This window comes from Phyllopteryx taeniolatus, chromosome 13 (assembly GCF_024500385.1).
Source record: "Phyllopteryx taeniolatus isolate TA_2022b chromosome 13, UOR_Ptae_1.2, whole genome shotgun sequence".
NCBI classification, from domain to species: Eukaryota; Metazoa; Chordata; class Actinopteri; order Syngnathiformes; family Syngnathidae; genus Phyllopteryx; species Phyllopteryx taeniolatus.
This window is the reverse complement of record NC_084514.1, coordinates 13,140,974-13,166,656: the sequence shown is the minus strand read 5'-3', so window position 1 is coordinate 13,166,656 and position 25,683 is coordinate 13,140,974. Positions and strand designations below refer to the sequence as shown.

General features: G+C 43.4%; 1 protein-coding gene across 2 annotated transcripts in view; it reads left to right on the top strand.

The window, feature by feature from the left end:
- Nucleotides 1–25,683, top strand: part of eipr1 (EARP complex and GARP complex interacting protein 1) — a 56,955-nt gene that overhangs the window by 11,531 nt on the left and 19,741 nt on the right. For both annotated transcript variants that reach the window (XM_061795832.1, XM_061795831.1), the window contains exons 4-6: nt 2,300–2,456; nt 9,872–9,971; nt 18,009–18,145. In XM_061795832.1, coding sequence (XP_061651816.1) covers nt 2,300–2,456; nt 9,872–9,971; nt 18,009–18,145 — 394 coding nt within the window. The remainder of the gene's footprint in view (nt 1–2,299; nt 2,457–9,871; nt 9,972–18,008; nt 18,146–25,683) is intronic.

Here is a 25,683-nt window from a genome sequence, read left to right as displayed (position 1 = left end):
TATAAAATGGGAAAGGTTTTTTTTTTTCATTTTCCCCTATACCTATGTATAATGCGCACTATTTGACAATTTGTTTGAGGAAAAAAATGTGCATTATACATGAGAATTTACGGAATGTGGTACATGCAGTGGACACATCTGCAAATGGGAGCACCTACCACCACATCGACAACTTCACCGAAAAGGTTGCCGGTGCCGGTAGCAAGGGCACGAGAGCGGTGAGTCTAAATTTCACTAAAGAAGACCCTACCTGGGTTCTTCCTAATGTGACACTGTGCTCTCCTGATCATAAAATTCATACACCTGTATTAATTGACTCTGGTTCTGACCAGTATGTGTTGCTTATCAGAGGCTTCTCGGGCTGTCACTATCAAAGCGTTTTGGAATCGATTATCCTATCGGTTAATCCATAGAATAATCGAGAAACATACGTTTTATTCTCATTTGTGATGAATGCGCATTATACACGAGAAATTACAGTACGTCTTTTATACTTATTTGATTTTATACTTATGTGATTTAAGTCAGGTTCTTGAGTGCACCTGAATTTCATTGTATTATGTCTTGTACAATGACAATAAAGAATCTTGCAGCTTGATCTTGAATAATCAGATGAAATTTGATTTTACAGTAAAATGTATTGCACCAGGCGACTGGTTAGGACATCTGCCTCACAGTTCTGAGGACCGGGGTTCAAATCCCGGCCCCGCCTGTGTGGAGTTTGCATGTTCTCCCCATGCATGGGTGGGCTTTCTCCAGGTACTCCAGTTTCCTCCCACATCCCCCCAAAACAAACCACGCATGGTAGGTTGATTGAAGACTCTAAATTGCCCGCAGGTATGAATGTGAGTGTGAATGGTTGTTTGTTTATATGTGCCCTGCGATTGGCTGGCGACCAGTTCAGGGTGTACCCCACCTCTCGCCCGAAAATAGCTGGGATAGGCTCCAGCATGCCTGCGACCCTCGCGAGGATAAGCAGTACAGAAATTGGATGGATGGATGTATTGCACCATCAATTTGTATTTGATAACTGTTTGTTAACCAATTATTGTTATTTGGTACTGTTTAATACCAGATAACTCTTTTAAGTTTGCTAGATTTGATGTAAACTAAGTTACTAACACTATGCTTATCTCAAAGTAACCATTTTCATATTATTTTTGTGTGTGTGTGTTTGCAGCATTAACCATTCTTGTAGGCTATACAATAATAATAATAAGCTATATTATTGTAGGTTATATAAGAAGACAGGAGAAGCTTGGTTATACTTCTTTTGTTTCCTTAAAAAGTGTTTTTTTGTTGTTGTTTTTTTTTTTTTACATATTTTTGCATGATAATTACGCCACTTTACACTCCCGCTGGATCTCTGCTAATGGCAGGATCAGACAACAAGACAAATTTGGTCTCTCACGATGGCACAATGTCAGACTTCCATCCATGCATCCATTTTCTGTAGCGCTTATCCTCACTGGGGTCGCGGGCGTGCTGACTTATGCCATAAAATCTTGACACTGGCAAAACGACACAACAAGTATTCAGACACCGCCTTATTCCATCCTTTATGATCATTGGGCTACATCGTGTCAAATCAAGTATTGTCGGGAAGGTGCAACCTTGTCAACACTCGTCGATACAACCATTACCATGGCAACAAAAACAACAATGATTGCAACACGGTAATGTTTTGTGTTGGAGGAAAAAAAAGAACAAAAACAAAAGAATAGGAAAAATTGTGTGTGGAGAGGACGTTCAAGCTGTCCATTCTTGCTTGAGATAATGTTCACGTGGTTTAAATACCACACACAACAGGCAACATAACGCTATGTAGCTTTGCTCGCACTAAGTAGGTATGTTACTAAAATGTTCAAACCACCTGTATATCAAAATAGATGATATCATTGGAGAGAGGTTTTAATAAAATGAGCCCTAATTTGTAAGAATTTGTAAAGAATTGAGGATTTTATGCCACTATTTATGTAAAAAAATCGGCCCAAATTTGCTTGTCCAGAAATCAATGTTGCAAGCACACTTTCGAAAATAGGAAGCCCACAAAAATATTTGTTTTTGGAATTTCTTATTTCATTGGTGGGCAGTTACTCCAGAGAGCCAGTAATTTGTACGCAAGAAATTAAAAAGTACATTTTCCATCATATGACCCGTTTAATTTCACAATGATAGTTAGCCCTGCAATTGGCTGGTGACCAATGCAGGGCGTCTCTGCCTCTGCTTACCTTTTTGAATGACAGTGCAAAACAGATAATTGTATCTGTAAATGATAGAACGTGTCGTTCCCATCCAGCCAGTGACAGCCGGGTGGTGTCGTGTGCGGCAGTATGGCGGATGCCCTCCAATTGGGAAACAGGAAGCCATGAGTCTCCTGACGACTCAGCCCACAACCCTCAAACGTTGGAGCTGCTTTGTCACCTAGATGACAGTGCCCACGGCAACGCAGTCTGGTATGTCTTTTGGGGGGAATAGCAATATTCTGTCTGTCTGCCAGTCTGTTTAGCTTCCTAATCACCACGAAGAGAGAGAGAGGTTTTTGGTATTGGTACTGATATTTGAATATTATTTGACTTTATGGGACTTAGACTGCAGTATTGACAGGGCCACATCTCTGAATTTAGTCCCAGCCTGAGTCTTTTGTCTTTTCAGCTCCTGTGCACAATGCCTCCCCATAACTCACCACCTATGAGAAGGGAAATCAATGCTCATTTCTTATTTTAGTCCACTGTTCATCAGTATCTCTCGATTGCTATCATTTTTAGAGATGCCAATCAGTTAAAGTGACACATACTGTAACTGTGTCTGCGAGGAAGAGATAAAGGAAGGAGGAAAAACTGAAAGACGTGTGGCAAAGAGTTTGTGTGAGTGTGCGTGCATGTGTGTGTGTGTGTCAGAGGTCGGGTCAAGCAGTGCAGCTGTAAAAAGATTGATAGCTTCGTGCGCCACCATCTCAGCTCCCTAAGACTTGCACAAGGGCATCAGGTGTGCGTGCACGTTTGTGTGTATGCGTGCATCTCTTACAGCCTATGCTGGGCACTATTGTCTTGCCCGGATGAATGACTTTGGTCTGCTTCCCTCCTCCTCCTTCAAAACACATTAACATTAATGTATCCCCATTCACATTGATTATTCTTGTTCACACTAGTGTGTGCATTTCAGTCGGGAGAAGTAGAGATGTGGCATTTTGTATTCATATTATGAATATTCTGTGTGTTTGTCTGCCTTTGTGTTGTCCAAAACGTAACTTTGTCACCTTTACAACTTTGTCATCAATTTCAATAGCAGTTTATACCTGGATCTTATTTGATAATGCTAAAATTATCTCCAAGAGTTGCTGTTTGAAGGTAAACCGCCGTCCACCATCATATATCTTCCTTTTAAGGATGCTCCACAGGTGTTCTCAATATTGTTGAGTTCAAGCAATGATGGTGGCTGCGCCATGTTTTTTTCTCTCTCTCTCTCCATACTCACAGAAGCTACAGCTTCAATGGTAATTTTTGCAGCGTGGGATGGTGCATTGTCTTGCATTAGTTTACTGCTGAAGGCACAGTTCTTTTTAGACCATGGCAGCAAATGGTCAGTTTAAAACTCAGAGATTACACCTTCAGGCACCTGAAAGGGTGCTACCATCTCACATGCCATGGGTGTGTGTTCCGGTTGTTGTCTTCACCCTGTCTCGTACACACCTGCTCCTGAGAGCATCTTCACCACCACCTGTGCCTCGTTCACCCCTTGTATTTAACCTCGTGTCTCATTCTTTCTAGTCGCCAGTTCGTTGTACCTTGTCGTCGCGTTCCAGCATTCCTTGTTGTCACGTCACAGACTCACAGTAAGACGAGGCCCTGTTCCGATGATCGACCTCGCCTTTTTGCCTCACGTTTTTGGATACTGTTGCCTTTTTTGGATTGGCTGCCTGTGTACCGACCTCTGCCCGTATATTAAACCTCTCTTTTTTGAAACTGTCCATTTTTTTTGGAGTCGTGCATTTTTGGGTCCTATCCTCTGTTCCGTTCATGACAGAACGAACTGGCCATAACATGGACCCAGCAGACTCAGACCCGGTGCGCAAAGCCCTTCAAGCGCAGGGTCAACGCCTATCGTAGCAGGATGAGCAGCTTGCTTCCCTGGACCTTCATCTAGAGGGACTATCTGAACATCAGGACAATATGATGAGACAGGTGGCCTCACAGTTTGAAGTTCTTATGAAAATGATTCAAAAGAAGGAACCAGTTGGCACAACACCCGATACCGCCACGGTACCAACTTTTTCATGTGAAGCAGTTACCATGCAACCATCTGCCACCTCCGCTGCTGTCTGCCCACAGCTCTCTCGACCGAAGAGGTTCTCTGGAGTTTCTGGCAATATTAAACCGTTCATCACTCAGTGCGAACTCCACTTTGAGCTGCAGGCAGCTGACTTCCCCTCCGAGCGGGCAAAAATCGCTTGCGTCATTTCCCACCTGACTGGTCGTGCGGAGGCGTGGGCTACTGCTGAATGGAGCCGCAATTCCGCCGCGTGTCATTCGTGGGCTTTTTTCGTAAAGACTTTGGAGCAAATTTTTCAGTTTTCCACACCAGATCGTGAGGCAACTCGCTCCCTTGTCACCTTAGAACAAGGCAAGCGCAGGGTTTCAGATTACGCGATTGAGTTTCGCATTCTAGCAGCTGAGAGTCAGTGGGATAATAGGGCACTGCTCGATTCATTTTTTTCAAGGACTATCCCCTGCCGTCAAGGATCATTTGGTCCCGCTAGCCCTGCCAACCGACTTGGACACTCTCATCGCTCTTGCCGTAAAAATCGACAAGAGGCTTTTGGATCACAGACCCAAACTGTGGTCGAACAGCGCTTTTGGTGGCCCAATGTTAGAAGGGATGTTACCAATTATGTCAATGCTTGCCAGGTATGTGCTGCTAACAAGTCCTCTCGTAAACGTCCTTCTGGGGAGTTGCGACCCCTGCCAATACCACCATCTCCTTGGTCAGACATTTCCGTAGACTTTGTGACAGGATTACCGGCCTCTAAAGGAAATACCACCATTCTCACAGTTGTGGACAGGTTCTCTAAGATGGCACACTTCATTGCACTCCCGAAACTCCCCTCAGCTGAAGACACTACCGAGTTAATGATACACCAGGTATTCGAGTTCCATGGTTTCCCCAAGAATGTGGTATCTGATAGGGGTCCCCAATTCATTTCACAATTTTAGAAGGAGTTTTGCAATCTCTTAGGTGCTATCGTCAGTCTGTCATCTGGTTTTCACCCTGAAACCAACGGACAAACCGAGAGGCTGAACCAGGACCTGGAGACTGGGCTCTGACGTCTCGCTTCACAGGAGCCACTATCCTGGTCTCAGAAACTGGTTTGGGTCGAATTCTCTCACAATTCCCTCCCCTCTGCATTCAGTGGTCTATCGCCTTTTCACGTTGTGCATGGTGGCCAACCATCTCTATTTCCTGCCATAGCCCCAGTGTCCACAGTTCCAGCGGCCTTGACCTTGGTGAGACGCTGCAGGAGGACCTGGGAGCGAGCCCGCCAGAAGCTTCTGCGCCAGGGACGGTCCTACAAGACCATAGCTGACCGTAGGAGGACACCGGCCCCAAACTACAAAGTTGGTCAGCGAGTTTGGCTCTCCACCAAGCATATTCCACTCCGGGTGGAGTCCCGGAAGCTCGCTCCCAGGTTCGTTGGGCCCTTCCCCATCACAAAGATCATGAACCCTGTCACCGTGAAGCTTAGGCTCCCAAGGTCGATGCGGGTCCACCGTGCTTTTCACGTCAGCCTGCTCAAGCCCGTCCGGGAGTCCCCTCTGGTCCCGCCTTGCAGGCCCCCTCCTCACCCCGGTTCATGGATGGGAGCCCTGTCTTCACTGTGAGGCGGCTGTTGTCGCCTAGTCGGAGGGGGAGGGGGTTTCAATATCTGGTGGACTGGGAGGGCTACGAGCCTGAAGAACGTTCATGGGTGCCGTCTGCGTTTATTGTGGATGACTCGCTCATTCGGGACTTCCACGTTGCGCATCCAGGGGCTCTGGGGCCGGCTGTTAAGGGGGGGGGGGGGGGGGGGGGTACTGTCATGGGTGTGTGTTCCAGTTGTTGTCTTCACCCTGTCTCGTACACACCTGCTCCTGAGAGCATCTTCACCACCACCTGTGCCTCGTTCACCCCTTGTATTTAACCTCGTGTCTCATTCTTTCTAGTCGCCAGTTCGTTGTACCTTGTCGTCGCGTTCCAGCATTCCTTGTTGTCACGTCACAGACTCACAGTAAGACGAGGCCCTGTTCCGATTATCGACCTCGCCTTTTTGCCTCACGTTTTTGGATACTGTTGCCTTTTTTGGATTGGCTGCCTGTGTACCGACCTCTGCCCGTCTATTAAACCTCTCTTTTTTGAAACTGTCCATTTTTGCATTTTTGGGTCCTATCCTCTGTTCCGTTCATAACAAACTAGCAATCCAATTTCTATTCCATTTCTCCTCACAAGGGTTACAAGTTGGTGGAGCCTACAGTGGGGCAAAAAAGTATTTAGTCAGCCACCAATTGTGCAAGTTATCCCACTTAAAAAGATGAGAGAGGCCTGTCATTTTCATCAAGGGTATACCTCACCTATGAGAGACAAAATGAGGAAAAAAAATAAAAAATCCAGAAAATCACAATCAAGTCTGAATTTTAAAGAATTTATTAGCAAATTCCACCCATCCATCCATTTTCTGAGCCGCTTCTCCTCACTAGGCGTGCTGGAGCCTATTTCTGGCTCTCACAGGCCTGTAACGTCTTCTTTAAGAAGCTCCTCTGTCCTCCACTCGTTACCTGTATTAATGGAACCTGTTGGAACTCTTTATGAGTATAAAAGACACCTGTCCACAGCCTCAAACAGTCACACTCCAAACTCCACTGCGGCCAAGACCAAAGAGCTGTCAAAGGACACCAGAAACAAAACTGTAGACCTGCACCAGGCCGGGAAGAGGTAAGCAGCTTGGTGTGAAGAAATCAACTGTGGGAGCAATTATTCGAAAATGGAAGATATACAAGACCACTGATAATCTCCCTCGATCTGGGGCTCCACGCAACATCTCACCCCGTGGGGTCAAAATGATCACAAGAATGGTGAGCAAAAATCCCAGAACTCCACGTGGGGACCTAGTGTATGACCTGAGAGCTGGGACCAAAGTAACAAAGGCTACCATCAGTAAGACACTCAAATCGCAAAGGACTCAAATCCTGCAGTGCCAGGTTCAAATACCTGCTTTCTGCTCATCAGTGGATTTTTAACAGCTGCTCTCTTAATACAGGCAAGAAGCTTTTTAACAGTATGATGAACCCGATTTGCTTTCTTGTTGAAAGCTATTTCATGCTTTTCATCAGGAAAACAAAAACAAAAAAGATCATTCTTTGTGCCCATCATGCATGGAAAACGTACTCTTTTAATAATGTGGAACAATCTCCTGTAATTGCCTTAGTTTGGAAATGTTTTTTCCTTCATCAGTGATCTAAATGGATAGAAGAAAAACACATGCACATCGTTAAACAGAAAACCTAAAACTCAAAATTTGATTGCAAGATTAAGATTTAAACATTATTTCTTTAGCTATAAAAGTTATGTTTGAATAGTGTTGAAACATCCTTAGATGGACACTCCATTTTATCCTCCACTACTTTACAATTTGAGAGAGAATATAGATTTTGTTCTCAAGAAAGAAAGATTATCAATACTGTATTACTATTCAATGAAATGAAGCTGAAATGGTGAAAAAGGTGTTTATGCAAAAATGTTGGCCACCCCTTTTTTTGTAATTCCTGCATCCCGCGTGTTACAAAAAACAAGTTGAAATTAGTATTTTCTGTATATGGGGGAATATTGTTTTGGTTAATCATATGACATGTCAATGTCAACAACACTGAAGGAGCCTAAATACACACCCGTCTAAAAATGGGTCTCAATTCAGTTATTCACTTTTTCACAATGATAACTGTCACGTTGCATATCTCACTCTATTGTAGACCTTTCATATAATTAAAAACATTTCTCATGCCAGCTATTAATAATAACTGCCACCTTGCACGATAGAAAGACCGTAAACTGAACTATTTTGAGAAAAAAATCCACACTTATGAAAGTTACACTAATACGTTGTTGAATTATGAAGTAATGGAACACGCAAATGAGTGCAGAGCAGTGTGATTGCAGGACAGCGGCGGACAGAGGAAGCAAGGTAGGAAGAACATTTTTTTTAATGTATTTCTTGTTCGTAATTTGAAGCAGAATCAGAATCATCTTGATTTGCCAAGTATGTCAAAAGCACACAAGGAATTTGTCTCCTGTAGTTGGAGCACAACAGACAGCCATTTGACAAAAAATACTTTTTGAGACATAAAAACCTTAAACACAGGCCAGAGAGTCACTGAGCAATGAAAGTTACCGATAATGTGGTAATACTGATACTTTTGACAATTTTGCAAATGAGCCAAGTCCACTAGCAATTTAGAGCAGTTTGAAATGACTAATAGAGCAGTAATCTGGCACAGTGACAATTGTGCAAATGGTGCAGATACTTCTCGAGCACACGAGTGGCCAGTATTGGTCAACAACAGATATGCAAATACCGGAGAGTGACGCTACTACTACAGCGAGTGTACGAATAATGTAGAAGTGTCCCGACAGAGACGTGACAACAATTTCAAGACAAAATTGCCAGCTTGTTATAATGGAATTGTAAATTAACTGTTGAAGAAGTTAATGGCAAGACGGAAAAAGCTGTTGGAATGTCTACTGGTTTTAGTTTGCATTGCCCATGTACCTTTTTTGCCCCTCAACAAGTGGAATTATTGCAACAATTCGGTATAAGAAGATGGAGTTTTCCTTACATATATCAGATACAATTTACAACTACTAATTGGATCTAACAAAACCTATAGCAGACCAATCCCTCTGATATTTAGAAATAAATAACCCAGAAAATTCGTATGAATCCAGACTTTAACAAGCATACTGCAAATTTTCCACAGCAGGGTGAAGTTGAGGCTTTGGCTTGCAAAGACACAAGCCCATTGCTCTCTAGCCATCTAAGCCATTTTTGGACTCGCTAGCCTCGATTTAAGGTACCGATACGGGATGGGAGGATTGAAGTAAACCTGTGAATTTGCCAACCTCTGACTTAGTATCAAAGGCATAACAGCAGCCGAACGTATTAAGTTTAACACTCGAGACTCACCGCTCACGCCCCTTTGTGCTGAAAGCAATTGCTGTCATGCTGACGTCGCCATACTGTACATCTAATTAACGTAACAGGGCACACGCAGTATGTTCTTTCTGAAAGGTACAGGTGTAGAAATCCCGCCTTTACTGTTACTTTCAGATGCAGCAATTTGCCAGGAAGGCAGTATAAAAGCAACGATTGAAAGCAGACGGGGCTAAAAATGTCTGTCGTCTTTATATTTGAGTAACTGTATTGGCAAAACAGCACACGGCTCTTCTGACTCAATGTTGAGACCTTTGTCGTAGCCGGCATGAAGATGTGGTCCTGATTACTTTTGTGTGTGTCGTCGTAGACTAGTCACAGTTAAACCATTGAAAGCATTTCACACATCTCGTCTCACTACTTGAAACCCTGACCCTATCCCGACATGGACCAAGTCTATAAGGGCGATGTGCTCACCAGTCGCCCGCCGTGCCGCCGCAGTCCTACAACCATGCATTTGAAATGATCAGACTTTATTTTTGTACAGGTAGTCTACATCTGTCAGTGATGACACTAGTTGATACCCACTATTCGTTTCATAATGTTGTTAACGTGTGTGCGCGTGCGTGTGTGCGTGTGTGTGTGTGTGTGTGTGTGTGTCTGTGTGTGTGTGTGTCTCGAGTCTATCCACAGCGTACTGTGGGAGCCATTGGGGGATGGCAAGCATGTGATTTCATTGGCTGATAACCATGTACTTCTTTGGGACCTGCAGGAGAGCTCCACACAGGCCACTGTAAGATGCAAACGCACCCCCACACAAACACACACGTACACACACACAGTGCACTGTAAACCACATAACATACACGAGCACACACCGTAGCTCACAATAGTAAACTCATTATTTGATAAGCACTATATTGTCTCGACAGTATCAGACACACACGTCCTATTTCCCTGTGACACCAGCAGAGTGTCCACTCATCATTCTCTCCATCATACTCAGACCACCATAATAGCCCCCCACATTGCCCATCAAATAAATAAAATAGTCGTGTCATTGTTTATGTGCCCTGTGATTGACTGGTGACCAGTCTAGGGTTTATTTCACCTCTCAACTGAAGTGAACTGAGATGAGCTTCAACCCACCAATGGCCCTAAAGAGTGTAAGTGGTAGAAAATCTAACTGAGGAACGGATTTGCCATAACGAGGAGTAGGTGAGCAGGACACGATCAAACGAATATCTACACAGGAGAAAAAAGTATCATCGTGGTAATTATGGCCTTGTCATGTACAAACGCGGGCGCGCTGGCGCCTATCCCAGCTGACTCGGCGAGAGGTGGAGTACACCCTGAACTGGTCGCAAGCCAATTTGCACATGCTTTTCAACCTATATTCCATTGAATACACTACAAAGACAAGGTATTTCATTTTCAAACTGCTGAATCTTATTGTTTTTTTGTAAATGTTCTCATTTTGAATTTGAAGCCTGCGACACGTTTGCAAAAAGCTGGGAATGCTTCAAAGAAAAAAACACCTGTTTGTAACATTCCACAGGTGAACAGGTTCATTGGAAACAGTTCAGTGCTGTGATTGTCTCTAAAAGGAGCATCCCCGAAAGGCACAGCTGTTTACAAGCAAGGATGGGGCAACTTTCAGAACTTTGTGAACAACCGCGTGAGCAAATAGTCCAACAGTTTAAGAACAATGTTTCTCATTTTACAATTGCAGGGAATTTAGTTATTTCATCATTTATGGTCCATAATATCTTGGAAGAGTTGGAGAATCTGGGGAAATATCTGCATGTAAATAGCAAGGCTGAAAAACAGCATTTAATACCTGTGACCTTCGATTTCTCAGTCGGCACTGCATTGAAAAAAAACGGCATCGTTGTGTCAAGGATATTGCCATGTGGGCTCCGGAATACTTTGGAAAACCATTGCCAGTTACCACAGTTCATTGCTATGCGTACAGATGCAAGTGAAAACTAACATGCAAAGAATGCGGGCAGCGTGGCGCTGAGGGTAGGAGGATGCCCGGAAACCAGAGGGTCGCCGCTTCGTGTGTTCAATGAACGGCTTTGTGCCACGGCTTTCACGAGGGTTCAATGTTCGCTGTTCACATATTTATGAATCAAATATGTCTGATCCAGCCCACATGTCCGAGGTGGGCTCGACCCTGTTTTGGTACTTTGGTGGACCGGTGTATGACCAGCAGATTTCAAATGGGACTTCTGCGCTGGCGTAAGCGCCACCGCAGCCGGCTTCAATTCTCGCCCATCAAAGCCAGTCACGGCATAGCCTTTAAAAGCAGCGCAAGTCGTCTCCTATGTGACGCCGTCGTATATGTGTAAGAGGTCTCGGCGACCCGTGCAAGGCTGGAGCACTGAACCTTAGCGGTATTCCCCATTCAATACAGAATTAGCTAGTGGCTGGCGACTGAAATGTTTCCGCTGACCTCGTTGATTTATATCCCCCTCTGACGATCGTCTGTTTCCACACCCCCGACCCCCATTCCAGCGTGCCGGCAAATAAGTGGATTTAAAAAATAGAATAATGCTAATGCTAATAATAATAATAATAATAATAATGGATTCAATGAATTGATTTCTACATAGATAAATGGGTTTGGATGCCCACTGTTGAAATAAACCTGTCATCCACCACACACGTCCGAGGACCTCGCGTCTTTCCGCCTTCATCAGATTCACCAAAATCGTGTTAGATCCCTGTGCCACAACACTATAATGTCGCTCCACCAACCAGGGCACACCCTCGCCCACCTTGCCAACACGCAGCGAGTCTTGTGTTTGCACGAAAATGAAGATGCGTCACTGAAAATAGAGCCCTCGGTCACCGAATTGTCGGGCACCAAAGGACGCACCCCCACTGTGCCAACACGGCCCAACTCGCCGCAGATTGGTCTGCCAAATAGGCAAACACACACAGCGCCCCCTTGCGCTGGCACGAATATCAAGATGCACACCCTTTGCGCTCCGGTGCATGTTGCGCAGTCGACGAATATGGAGCCCTTAATGTCAATGTCATGGCCTGCACATATTGTGGATCTCAATCCAATCCCAAATCTGTGGTGCAAATGCTCAATGACACGTCTCCAACCTGCAAAGCTGAGCTGGTAACAGCAATCAGAGGAAGGTGGAGAATTCTGTTTGTCACTGCTTAAATCCATGCAAACTGTTAGGCGGTGCAACAAAGTACCTGTGGTGTAGTGTTTTTGTGTGTGTGCGTTTTAGGATTCCATAATTATTTTCCTCAGAATTGAGCGCTTCCATTTTTTTTTCGCAATTATGAACAATTTCCTTTCGTGCTCTCTTGTGTTTCCTCAAGCCGGAAAGGTGGTATTTTGAAAAGAAATTTGTGATTTGCCTTTTTTTTCTCCCAAATTTAACGTTGAAATGATCAACCTCCAGAGCAGTGATTGCGTCATTTTTGCCAGGGATTGTAAATTGAAAAGGATTTGCAAATCATCGCATTTTGTTTTGAATTTATCTTTAACATGTTTATGTCCCAACTTCATTGGGATTGAGGCTTGTAAATGAACTATGTAATCCTAATTACTTGAGCTAATAGTTTGTTTTTCATCGATGCTTTGACTCGCACTGTTACACAAGTTTGTTTGGTGCTTTTTTTTGTTTTTTGAAACATTCTAAACAAATGGAATTGAAGTGAAATGTGTGAATGTAGTTTTTGCCACTATGCTTGTGGTATATCTACATGATACTGATTTTCAAGCCTCGGTGCAATATGTTAACAGGGGATATCTGTGAGGTAAATGCTGCTGCAACACATTGCTTCATTTGTTCAATAAGACAGTATTGTGCAGTGTCCATGGTGCTTCACCAAAGTTCAGTTCATCTCGCAGTTTGAATACGGAATTGTACATTTGGAATTTTCCACGTACTCATTTTGAATCTATTTTGATTCAAGCTCAGCTTTAATTTTTCTGGGAAGACTTTCTACCAGTCTGTGATTTTTTTATTTTTTTTTTGGTCCATTTGTCGAGAACAGTGGTTCTTGAACTTTTCAGCACCTAATAAAAAAATAGTGGTCCAAGTACCATCATCATGACCAATATCAAAATACAACAGTGTACTGTTCATCAAAAACCAGACAGAGGTTTATTTCCTAAAACTATATTTAATATGATGGTAAGCCATTGTAACATCATGCACATTTTGAATCTTAACACAACACTTAAATAATGATTGAATAAAAATGTATTGCAGATAAGTGAAATCCAAATTGAAACAAAATTGAAGGGTGTGTATCAATATTTTGAATTTAACTGCGAAGTTAATTGTTTTCTTCTTGAACAGAACTGATTGATTCCTCGTTTATTGTCGGGCTTAGGTTCCGACAACAGGGGGAATTCCAGGGGGGATTTTTACAAATATTTGTAAGCTGTACGCCTCTCCCCAGCCGCACACTTAATTTGAATCTTTCCCACACACTAATTAACCTCTACTATGTTCATAAAGATTTCCTATACTCTTAAATACTTTTCATACTCTTCAAAATATAGAATGTTAACAGACCATAGAGCATGACAGCTGTCAAAGTGATTATTATGTCCGTCCTTTTTTACGTAGCAGATCGAAGATTAATCGATGGCATAATGGCTGCCGACAGACGCAAATCTGATCGCTTCCTGCAGCAGGTCAAGAAGTTTCATTTTTACTGCGAGATAGACGCTACTGCTGCCATCTTCCTCTGCCGCTAGCTGCCAGCCGCCAGGTACCTTGTTTGGACGGCATCGTAGGGCTTGACATAAAGTATTGTCACGCTTTCCAATGATACACGATGAGACGTTAGTCTATGTATTTCACATTTATTGATAAAGTAACGAAACGCAGTCACCGTGACACACCGTCAACAAACACTACATCGCTTGTCCGCACGCACGAAGAAGCGACGTATTGCATCTGAACGGAGCTTTTTTACTGTAAAGCTGTAAAGTATTTTATTCCTTGTCATGTGTGTCTTGATGAATTTTATTTTACCCCCAAAATAAAACAAATATGAAGAAATTATCCGCAATATTATGATTTTGAAAAAATCTGTGATGAATCTGCAGTAGTTGAACCATGTTATGGTGAGGGATTACACGTTTTCCATTTTTCCAGCATCTATAAAGGTTATACTTAACACACCGTGTGTGTTACTGGCAAGTAGTGACCCCAATGTGAGGTCGAGTACAACCATAGGGGGGCCATGTGAGGTCTTAATCTTATCTTCTGACACCAACACTGGACAGCAGAGGTATTAAATCCTGTATCGGGGGAGAAGGGGAGAGGTGGGAAGTAATCGGGGGAGGCTGTATAATGAGAAAAGGAAGATGGAGGGAGCAACGGATGGCCAAGCTTGATTGGAAAGATGTAGGCTGGAAGGCAGAGTGGGATGTGTAGATGTGGGAAGAGAGCGGGCTTGATTAGGAGAAGGGGAATGAAAAAGAAAAAACTTGGCAGTCAAGACAAATTCCTCTCATACTGACGAGAATGCATTTAATATCTCCTGTCTCCCATTCGCTCTGTCTGTCAGTGGGTCGGTTATGTGTTCATTTCAACATTTCTTGGCCTGGATGATTATGTGTTTGCATATGAAAGAGGACCATCTGCAGACAGTGGATATTTCAAGTCTACACTCGCTGCTCAAGTGACAAAGATCAATCATTTCAAAACTTTTTGGAGCGTTAATGTGACCTGTAACCTGTACAAAAAAAACAAAAAAAAAGGAATGTTTTAGACAGGTGAAGTCAAAATAAAACAACTGAAATAATGCGGTCGTGCAAGTGTGCACACCCTCTTCTAATTATTATTCACATTAAAACGCATGTACCACTTGCCGGATGCATAACACATTTTTGAAGTGTCTCAAATATAATTCAGATGTTCTAGTATGCTTTTCCTTAATTTTTGGAACTCCGCAGAGAGCTTCCACAACATCAAAGATATCAGGCAGGAGAAGGGTACAAAAGAATTTCTATGACATTAAATAACACACTGAAGACGGTGGTCATCAAGTGAAGAACACACGGCACAACAGTGACATGACCAAGAATTGGACCTCCTTCCAAAACGAGAGGAAAACTGGTCAGAGGCTGACAGCAACATTGAAGGAGCTGCAGGAATATCTAGCAAGTACTGGCTGTTTAGTACATGTGACTAAAATCTTCCATGTTATTTATATATCTCCGCCATGGAAAGAAAGAAGCCTAAAAAAGAAACACTTGCAGTCTCCCAAGCGCATGTGACAAAAAAGGTGTTACGGTCCAATTAAACACCGCCATTGACTGCAGTTGAATTCAAATATTCTCAAATAGCCATGTTAACATGGAGGGCTGGCAGTGAATGAGTTAAACCAAGTTTGACCTTTTTTCGGAATGCACAACACAACGCTGCTCATCATCAAGGTGGAGGGAATTATGAAGTTCCAAATACAAGTCAGTGTTGCGCAAAACCTTCACGTTTCTACTAGAAAGCAAAAAACAAAACTGAAAAAAAACCTATAGAACATCTTTACTTTATTTGAGGTTAAATCAGAGTTACTTGCCACTAAATGATGGCAGTTTTATTATAATTGGTTACTTCTGAACACAGCCATCTAGATCCCCAGTTATGAGAGGGTGTGCACACTTGTGTAACCACATTATAACAGTTTTGGCTTTTTTTTTACACTCCCCCTCTCTGGAAGATTTCATTTTTTGTTTTCAATTGAGTTGTACAAGTTATAGGTTACACTAATGATGGAAAAAGTTTGAAATTCTTTGTCTTGGTGTAATATTTTTTATATCACAGAAACCTGACCACATCACTCCCGTCCTCCAAAATTACGACTGCCTCCCAATTCTTCAACACATCCAATTCAAAGTCCTTCTCACCTTCAAAGACCTTCACCCACAGGCCACGTCCTACCTCACTGACCTGCTACATGCAGCCGCATGCAAACCTTCTTTGCCAACCACACAGGACCAAGTCCTTGGAGGACAAAGCCCATTATTATTATTATTATTATTATTACACAGTGGTCGACTGGTTAGAGCGTCAGCCTCACAGTTCTGAGGACCCGGGTTCGATCCCCGGCCCCGCCTGTGTGGAGTTTGCATGTTCTCCCCGTGCCTGCGTGGCTTTTCTCCGGGCACTCCGGTTCCCTCCCACATCCCAAAAACATGCATTCATTGGAGACTCTAAAATTGCCCATAGGTGTGACTGTGAATGAGAATGGTTTGTTTGTTTGTGCCCTGCGATTGGCTGGCAACCAGTTCAGGGTGTACCTACCCCGCCTCCTGTCCGATGACAGCTGGGACAGGCTCCAGCACGCCCGCGACCCGAGTGAGGAGAAGCGGCTCAGAAAATGGATGGGCGGATGTTCCATCCATTTTCTATACGACATTTCCTCACTTGGGTCGCGGGTGTGCTGCAGCCTATCTCGGGGCAGGGTACACCCTGGACTGGATCGCAGAGCGCATATAGACAAACAACTATTCACACTCACATTTATACTGAAGGTCAATTTAAAGTCTTCAATTAATGTTTTTGGAATGTGGGAAGAAGCTGGAGGACGCAGAGAAAACCCACGCAATCACAATGAGAACACAGAAAGGGCGGAGCCAGGATATCTTTGAAGTGTTAGGCGGATGTGCAACAGTCATCCATCCAGCTGCATCATTTTTCATCCCTGAGGCATTTTTCATCTTTAATGCATTATGGACACTGAATGATCTTGTGATTTCTGTCACGGAAACTGGAAGGGGCAGGGGTCAGTGGGGATCTTAAAGGTATATGAAATGACAAATCAAGCAGGACATGTTTACACATTTTTCAGCTGTAGTTGTATTATGGTTTATAGAGAAAATATCAATTACAGTGCAGGTTGCATCAAATACTGTATAATTGACACACATCCTGGAAAACCTGTGATGGACAGTCAGGGCCAGCAAGGGCTTCTCTGCTGGCCTAAACACTACCAGAAGTACTGAGCTAATTTCATTTATTTTATTTTGCAGCAGTCTATTATCCTCATTTCATAGCGCGTCTTGGCTGCCCAGGTTCCAGTAGTAAGATTTTTTTTTTGTCCAATCCAATTTCAACTTCTATGTTTTGCCATGTCAATTGAATCTCCTTAAGAATAAGGAGTGGTGGTCCGTGAGACATAGACACTATTAGCAATGGCTGTATTTTTTTTTTTTTTAACAAATCAGATTTCAGATTCATAAAATCTGCAATCTGATTTGACAGCTTAGAGTGACATCTGCATTTTTCCGTCCTTTGATTGCCGGACAGTATTAAAAATTCATTTTCAAGGCGGACTTCAAGAAACACTGGACTTTGTGAGGATAGGTCAACCCGGAAAATGATTTCTTTGGCACTTCCAGAGTAGCGTGTGCAGCTGTGACAAGTAGCTAGCTCTGAGGAGCAAAAAAAAAAAAGGAGGATGGATTTTAAAATCTATAAATAATTAGCATCTCTGTGGAGTTTTTAAAGTTGATGTTATTAAATACACATTGAATGTGAATTGCTCCAAGTGGTATAGTACTGTAGGAGTTTGGAGTTTTTTGGAGGAAGATAAAAGGGTAAATGTGTTTTTTGCTTAGGTAAATGGTTTTCATCCCAAATATGTAACATGCATCTCTCTGTCTATGTCTGTCTGCCTGTCTCTCTCTCCCTCTCCCTCTGTATGCATAGTTATATTGCGTTTCTGAGAATGAGACAAAAAGTCAAATTTCTTGGAAAATGTAATGCTATGAAGAGATTTGATTTCACAGATGGCTGCTTAAAGATGTGAATGAGTGGGGTTTGTCATCCCTCTGCAGATCTCCAGCACTGCTATGCTTGAGGGGAAAGGGCAACTAAAATTCACCTCCGGCAAGTGGAGCCCTCACCATAACTGCGGCCAACTTGCCACTGCAAGTGACACAGCAATAAGAGGCTGGGACCTCCGCACCATGAGGTGAGTTTTCCTTAAGGTCTCATCTGGTGTGATGTGAAAATCTATTATTTTACACTCTCTTTTAAGCGAGCCCTAAAATCAAACTTCTGGTTGAATTTTTGACACTGAAATGTGAAGTTGCAAGAAAATGTTTCTCATATTAGTAAACAATAGCCGCTTTCACACATGAGATGCTTAACAATACAAATAACAGAACTCATCGAAGTGGGAAATGCCGTGTCCGAAGTGCACATTTGGGCATTTAGGTTAATTAGATGCATGGCGATCAGTGGAACAGCGCAAAACAAAGGGATGTGGGCATTTTGTTTCAGGTGTTAAATTTCGCACTGGCCACAACTCTGTTATCAGTTATCAGACTTTGTTAATTTTCTGGCCCAGGTTGGGAAGGCAATGATTGCTCAGTCTTGCTTTGTTTCATTGTTGTATCATTTAGGGAAAAGTAACACAATCAATACAACCCTCTGAGTGACAAAGGGAATTTGCTCATTGTGGTACATTTGTTTTTGTACTCTTTCGACTTTTACGGAATCCAATGGAGGGTCTGGACCTCCGCAGTGCCTGGTGAAGTACGCTACGTGGCAGTCGAACACTAATGCTCCAGTTTGACATGGAGCGTATGTACTTTTACACAACAAATCTTGTCACTGCAGATTATCAGTAACATGTCTTGTAACCTCGAGCTTTGTGCGTGTGTGCGCGCGTGTGTGTGTGTATGTGTACACGTGGTGTGCTTGTTTATGTGATAATGTTTTTAGGTCAGCACACGTGCGGGGGCTCTGCTAGAGAAATAATAATCAAATTGCTATTGATCGCCATGATAACAGGAAAGTGCAGAAGAGATTGAGAGAGGTGGTTGGTGAAGGAGAGAAAGACAAGGAGAGAATATATTTACAAGATGTGTATCGCAGCCCCTGATAAACTGGATGAAACATTATCACTCTTCCTTGGAACAAATTAAAGAGTTCCTGCACACTTGATTTTGCCTGTCCTCCCACTCCTTTGGGTTTTGAAAGATGCAACAATGCCCTCAGCAAATAGGGGAGGGGAGTGGGGGTCTTACAGCAGAGAGAGTCATTGTTAGCAAAACTCAAAAGTCTCATCTTTAAAGACCATAATGCACCACTATTATTTCAGAGGAGAGCTACAGCAAACACAAGGGAATATATTCTTCTTCTTCTTTTCCTTTCAGCTTTTCCCATTTGGGGTCGCCACAGCGTGTCAGCCTATCTCCTGCATCCTCCTCTCGAACACTAACTGCCCTCATGTCTTCCCTCGCGACATCTATCAACCTTCTCTTTGGTCTTCCTCTCGCTCTCTTGCCTGGCAGCTCCATCCTCATCACCCTTCTGCCAATGTACTCACTCTCTCTCCTCTGAATCTGTCCAAAGCATCAAATTCTGCTCTCTCTAATTTTGTCTCCAAAACATCGAACCTTGGCTGCCCCTCAGGTGAGCTCATTTCTAATCATATCCAACCTGGTCAATCCTGGAGAGAACCTCAACATCTTCATTTCCGCCACCTCCAGCTCTGCTTCCTGTCGTCTCTTCAGTGCCACTGTCTCCCATCCGTACATCATGGCTGGCCTCACCACTGTCTTTTAAACTTTGCCCTTCATCCAAGCAGGGACTCTTCGGTCACAGAACACACCTGACATCTTCCTCCACCCGTTCCCACCTGCCTGGACCTGTTTCTTCACTTCCTGACCACACTCACCCTTGCTCTGGACTGTTGACCCCAAGTATTTAAAGTCCTCCACCCTCGCTATCTCTTCTCCCTGTAGCCACACTCTTCCCCCTCCACCCCTCTCATTCTTGCACATATATTCTGTCTTCCTTTGGCTAATCTGCATTCCTCTCCTTTCCAGTGCATGCCTCCATCTTTCTAACTGTTCCTCTACCTGCTCTCTGCTTTCACTGCAGATTACAATGTCATCTGCGAACATCATGGTCCACAGGGACTCCAGTCTAACCTCATCTGTCAGCCTATCCATCACCACTGGAAAAAGGAAGGGGCTCAGGGTTGATCCCTGATGCAGTCCCACCTCCACCTTAAACTCCTCTGTCACACCTACAGCACACCTCACCGCTGTTCTGCTGCCCTCGTACATGTCCTGTATTATTCTAACATATTTCTCTGCCACTCCCGACTTCCGCATGCAGTACCACAGTTCTTCTCTGGGTACTCTGTCATAGGCTTGGTCGATATCTACAAAGGCACAATGCAGCTCCTTCTGACCTTCTATGTACTTCTCCATCAACACCTTCAAGGCAAATATTTCATCTGTGGTACTCTTTCTAGGCATGAAACCATACTGTCGCTCAAAAATACTCACTTCTGTCCTGAGTCTAGCCTCCACTACTCTTTCCCATAACATCATTGTGTGGCTCATCAACTTTATACCTCTATAGTTCCCACAGTTCCGCACATCACCCTTGTTCTTAGAAATGGGCACCAGCACACTTTTCCTCCATTCCTCAGGCATCTTCTCACCCGCTAGAATTCTGTTGAACAAGCAGGTCAAAAACTCCACAGCCACCTCTCCTAGATGCTTCCGTACCTCCACAAGAATGTCATCAGGGCCAACCGCCTTTCCATTTTTGATCCTCTTTAGTGTATTTCTAACTTCCTCCTTACTAATCATGACTACTTCGTGATCCACCACACCTGCCTCTTCTACTCTTCTGTCTCTGATTTTCCTCATTCATCAACTCCTCAAAGTATTCTTTCCATCTATCCAGCAAACTACTGGCACCAGTCAACACATTTCCATCGCTATCCTTAATCACCCTAATCTGCTTCACATCCTTCCCATCTCTATCCCTCTGTCTGGCCAACCTTTATAGATCTTTTTCTCCTTCTTTAGTGTCCAACTTGGCATGCATCTCATATGCCTCTTGTTTGGCCTTTGCCACATCTACCTTCACCCTACGTAGCTCCTCCACGTATTCCTTTCTCCTCTCCTCAGTCCTTTCAGTGTCCCACTTCTTCTTATGTCCTATTGTATTATTGTATTATTTCCTGTACTTTGAGGTTCCACCACCATGTCTCATTCTCTCCTTTCCTACCAGAAGATACACCTAGTACTCTTCCTGCCTGTCGTTCTGATCACCTCGGCTGTAGTGGTCCAGTCTTCTGGAAGCTCCTCCTGTCCACCGAGAGCCTGTCTCACCTCTTCCCGAAAAGCCGCACCACACTCTTCCTTTCTCACCTTCCACTACATGGTTCCTCCGCTCTGCCTTTGTCTTCTTAATCTTCCGCCCCACTGCCAAAGTCATCTTACACACCACCATCCTGTGCTGTCTAGTTACACTCTCCCCTACCACTACCATACAGTCAGTAACCTCCTTCAGATTACATGGTCTGATGTAATCCACCTGCATGCTTCTCCCTCCTCCCTTGTAGGCCACCCTATGTTCCTGACTCTTCTAAAAAAAAAAAAAAAACGTGTTCACTACAGCCATTTCCATCCTTTTTGCAATCTGTCCCTCGATGTTCCTTTCCTGGATGCCGAATTTACCTTTCACTTCTTCATCACCCCTGTTTCCTTCGCAAAAAATCTGCACCAATCACGACTCTCTCTCTCTCTCTGTCTGGGATGCTCAGAACGTCCAGCTCCTTCCAGAATATCTCTTTGCACCTCTAGGTTACATCCTACATGTGGGGCATCGCCATGAATCACATCATACATAACACCTTCAATTTCAAGTTTCAGCCTCATCACTCGATCTGATAATCTTTTTACCTACAAGACATTCTTGGCTAACTCTTCCTTTAAAACAACCCCTCCTCCATTTTTTCTTCCCATCTACACCACAGTAAAATCATTTCAACCCTGCCCGTAAACTTCTAGCCCTATTCCCTTTCCACCTGCTCTCCTGTACACACAATATATCTCCCTTTTTTTATAATCATCATGTCAACCAAATCCCAAGCTTTTCTTGTCATATTCCCAACATTCAAAGTCCCCACATTCAGTTCTAGGCTCTGTGCTTTCTTCGTTTCTTTCTGCCAAAGAACACGCTTTCCACCTCTCCTTCGTCTTCCACCCACAGTAGCTGAATCTCCACCGGCGTCCTGTAGGTTAACAGCGCCGGCGGCAGACGTTGTGAACCCGGGCCACGACCGATCCGGTATGGAATTCTTTGGATGAACGCTCATATTTATTTGGCAAAGTTTGAAGCAGCATGCCCTTCCTGAGGCAACTCTCTCCCATTTATCTTTGGGAGCTTCCGATTGGTTTCTTGACAACATTAATTCGAGAGTTAATTAGAGACACACGAGTGGATGTATTTGAAGGTACAATGGAAACACTGCTTCTTTGTGTAACATCATGGGAAAGTCAAAAGAAATCAGCCAACATATCATGAAGAAAATTGTGGACTTGCACAAGTCTGGTTCATCCGTGGGTGCAATTTCCAGATGCCTGAAGGTGAATGTTCTTCTATTAATTATATGTAAGTATAAACACCAGAGCATTGTCCAGCCGTCATACCGCTCAGGAAGGAGACTGGTTCTGTGTCCCAGAGAGGAACGTGCTTTGATCCGAAATGTTTATATCAACCCGAGAACAAAAGCGAATGACCTTACGAAGACGCTGGCTCAAGCGAAGCAGTTAATAGGGTGTTATTATCCACAGTAAAACGAGTACTGTACCAACGTGGACTGAAAGGCCACTATGTCAGGAAGAAGTCATTAGAAACCTTAGAAATCGAGATTACAGTTTGATAATGCACACAAGGACCATGACCTGAAGTTTTTGAAACATACCCTGTGGTCTGACAAAACAAAAATGTAACCGTTTGGCCATAATGAGCAACAAAACGGGGAAAGCTTGCAAGCCTGAGAACACCATCCCATTGGTAAAATATGGGGACGGCAGCATCATTTCGTGGGGTTATTTTGCACTTCACAAAGTGGATGGCATCATGAGGAAAGAACATTATGTGGAAATACTGAAGCAAGATCTCAAGACACAAGCCAGGAAGTTAAAGCTTGGCTACAAATGGGTCTTCCAAATGGACAATGACCAGAAGCATACTTCCAAACGGCTTAACAAACACACAAAAAATGGACAAATAAAAGTAGCAAGCGGCATGTCGACCATTGTAACGGAGTAAAAGTATCGATTCTTCTTAACATAAATACTCAAGTAAAAGTAAAAAGTATGGCGCATTCAAATTACTCTGACAAATACAATTTATCCCAAATTTGACTTGAGTAAATGTAAGCGTGTTACGACCCACTTCTGTACATAGTGTATGTAAACCTCTGGTTTCAACTGTAAATATACACATTATTAGCTGTACTATTATTACATCGTCATTCTCATGCTGATGTTTTCCGGTTACACTTGATTTTTTGATCAAGTTGCAGGTGTTGCAACAAAACTGATTCGTTTTGTTGAACTCTGTGAATGCCATCGACATTTTACAGTTTTTTGATTGTAATGTGTTCGTCAGCCGTGCTTCCAAATAGACCTTACGAAATGTACGCAGACATTCATTCATTCATCTTCCGTTCCGCTTCTCCTCACTCGGCTCGCAGGCGTGCTGGAGCCCATCCCAGCTACCTTCGGGCGAGAGGCGGGGTACACCCTGAACTGGTTGCCAGCCAATCGCAGGGCACATAGAAACGAACAAGCATTCACACCTACGGGCAATTTAGAGTCTTCAATGAATGCATGTTTTTGGGATGCGGGAGGAAAGCGGAGTGCCCGGAGAAAAGCCACGCAGGCACGGGGAGAACATGCAAACTCCACACAGAACTGTGAGGCAGGTGTGCTAACCGGTCTCGCACCGTGCCGCCTATGTCGACATTCGTTTTCCCATTAAAAAGTACAAACTATTCCTCTCCAAATCTTGGGATTTGTCACCGGTTCTGTCAGCTCTAACATGGCAACTCTTGGAGAAACGCCCGACATTAGCAGCTCCCTGTAGTACAACATGTGCTGCATAATACTTGAAAAATAAAGATCACGCTACTGATAAAACATACATGGATTCTGTTCTAGTTTGTACGGATGTAATATGCAACTTTACGTAAATTATGGAACACCGCATTTGTATATTGGGGATAGAAAAGCGAGAAAGATGTGAATGGAAAGATGTGACACATTTTCAAGTTGTTCCTTGACTTTCATTTTCATTGTACATTATTTAGAACCCAACATTTTTTTTCCTGCCCAAGTGTGCAATCATGTTGGGTTTTTCTTTCTCAAATGCTAGTGTGTTAGTTGAATGTTGAACCTGTACTATGTCTGTGTTGGTCTCAGTCTCTCATGAAGGTGCCTTATTCAAATATTGGATGTTCACCGGAATGATTTAGAACTTGAAAAAGTGGCCAAAGGTCTCTTTTGGCCAAAAGCGGGTTGGCCACAGCTGCTTTATGGCTGTTTTTGTTGTATTATTCTAGTACAAAAGCGTTTTCATGCTTTGAAAGAAATAGTCAGGTAAAGTGACGTATATAGCTAAGATTTCATTTACATTTTGCAACCAGTGTAAGTCAGTTAAATGGTAAGTTTTGGCTTACGTGCATGTTCAGTTCTGTCGTACTTTTTTATGTTTATTCAAAAGTAGCAGCAATCAGCTCAATTTGAAGTCTTCCAATGAAAGGGATGTGAGTGTGCTCATTAAAACATGGCCGCTTCCGTTCAATCCTGTAGCGCCTTCCGAGGGCCCCAAGTGAACTCGTTTTGACATTGATTGCAGGACAACGCGAAGGGCCTGCCTGGTTTACTAGAAGGTTTGCACGTGCAACAACAGGTGTCTGACAAATGTTCATTCCGTCGTACGATAGGCGTTTCGAGCCCATTTTGGCGGGTGCTCGAGCACCTCCAGTTGAATCTCAGTACCCCGTTCAGTTTTGTGTCCTTTTAAAACAAATGAGAAAAGTGTATAACCATACAGTACTTGATTGAGATGGAATATTTTAGCAAAAAAAAGATACAGCAGAAAAAAGGTGACCGGGCTCTGAACACACTATCTGCACAGAGCAATTCGCAGTAATACTGTCACAGTGTAAGTAGCCGGCTTTAACCAGGGTACTGTACGGGAAAGATTTCCTAACATCTACCACTCAATACCAACACACAATTAGCATTACCGTTGCTCATCTGTGTATGTTGTTAGGTAGGAGTTAGTTGACATTTCTGTCAAATGTTTCAGTGTCAGAGACAGCAACACTGTCCTCTGTTTGAACTGGAATGACAGGGGCTAGCGATTGTTAATTAGTTAATATAATAAACCAAGGTGATACTGACAAGCTCACTGACTGGATGTCATTTAACCTTGTAACTCCTATTAGGACACACAGAGAGAGGGAGGAGCAAAGAGAGCACATTTTATATGTTAGTATTTTCACAAAAGTCACTTTCTGTTAATCTGTTTTGTACGTTGTGCATTGCATTTCATATAAACCCCCCCCCCCCGGTCCATTTTTGTTATTTTTAGTACTCTCTAAAAAATGTTAATACTGTTAAATGTGTAGGGTTGGCCATCGAGAATCGAGAACCGCGACTAACGTTCCGGTTCTCCCAGAAT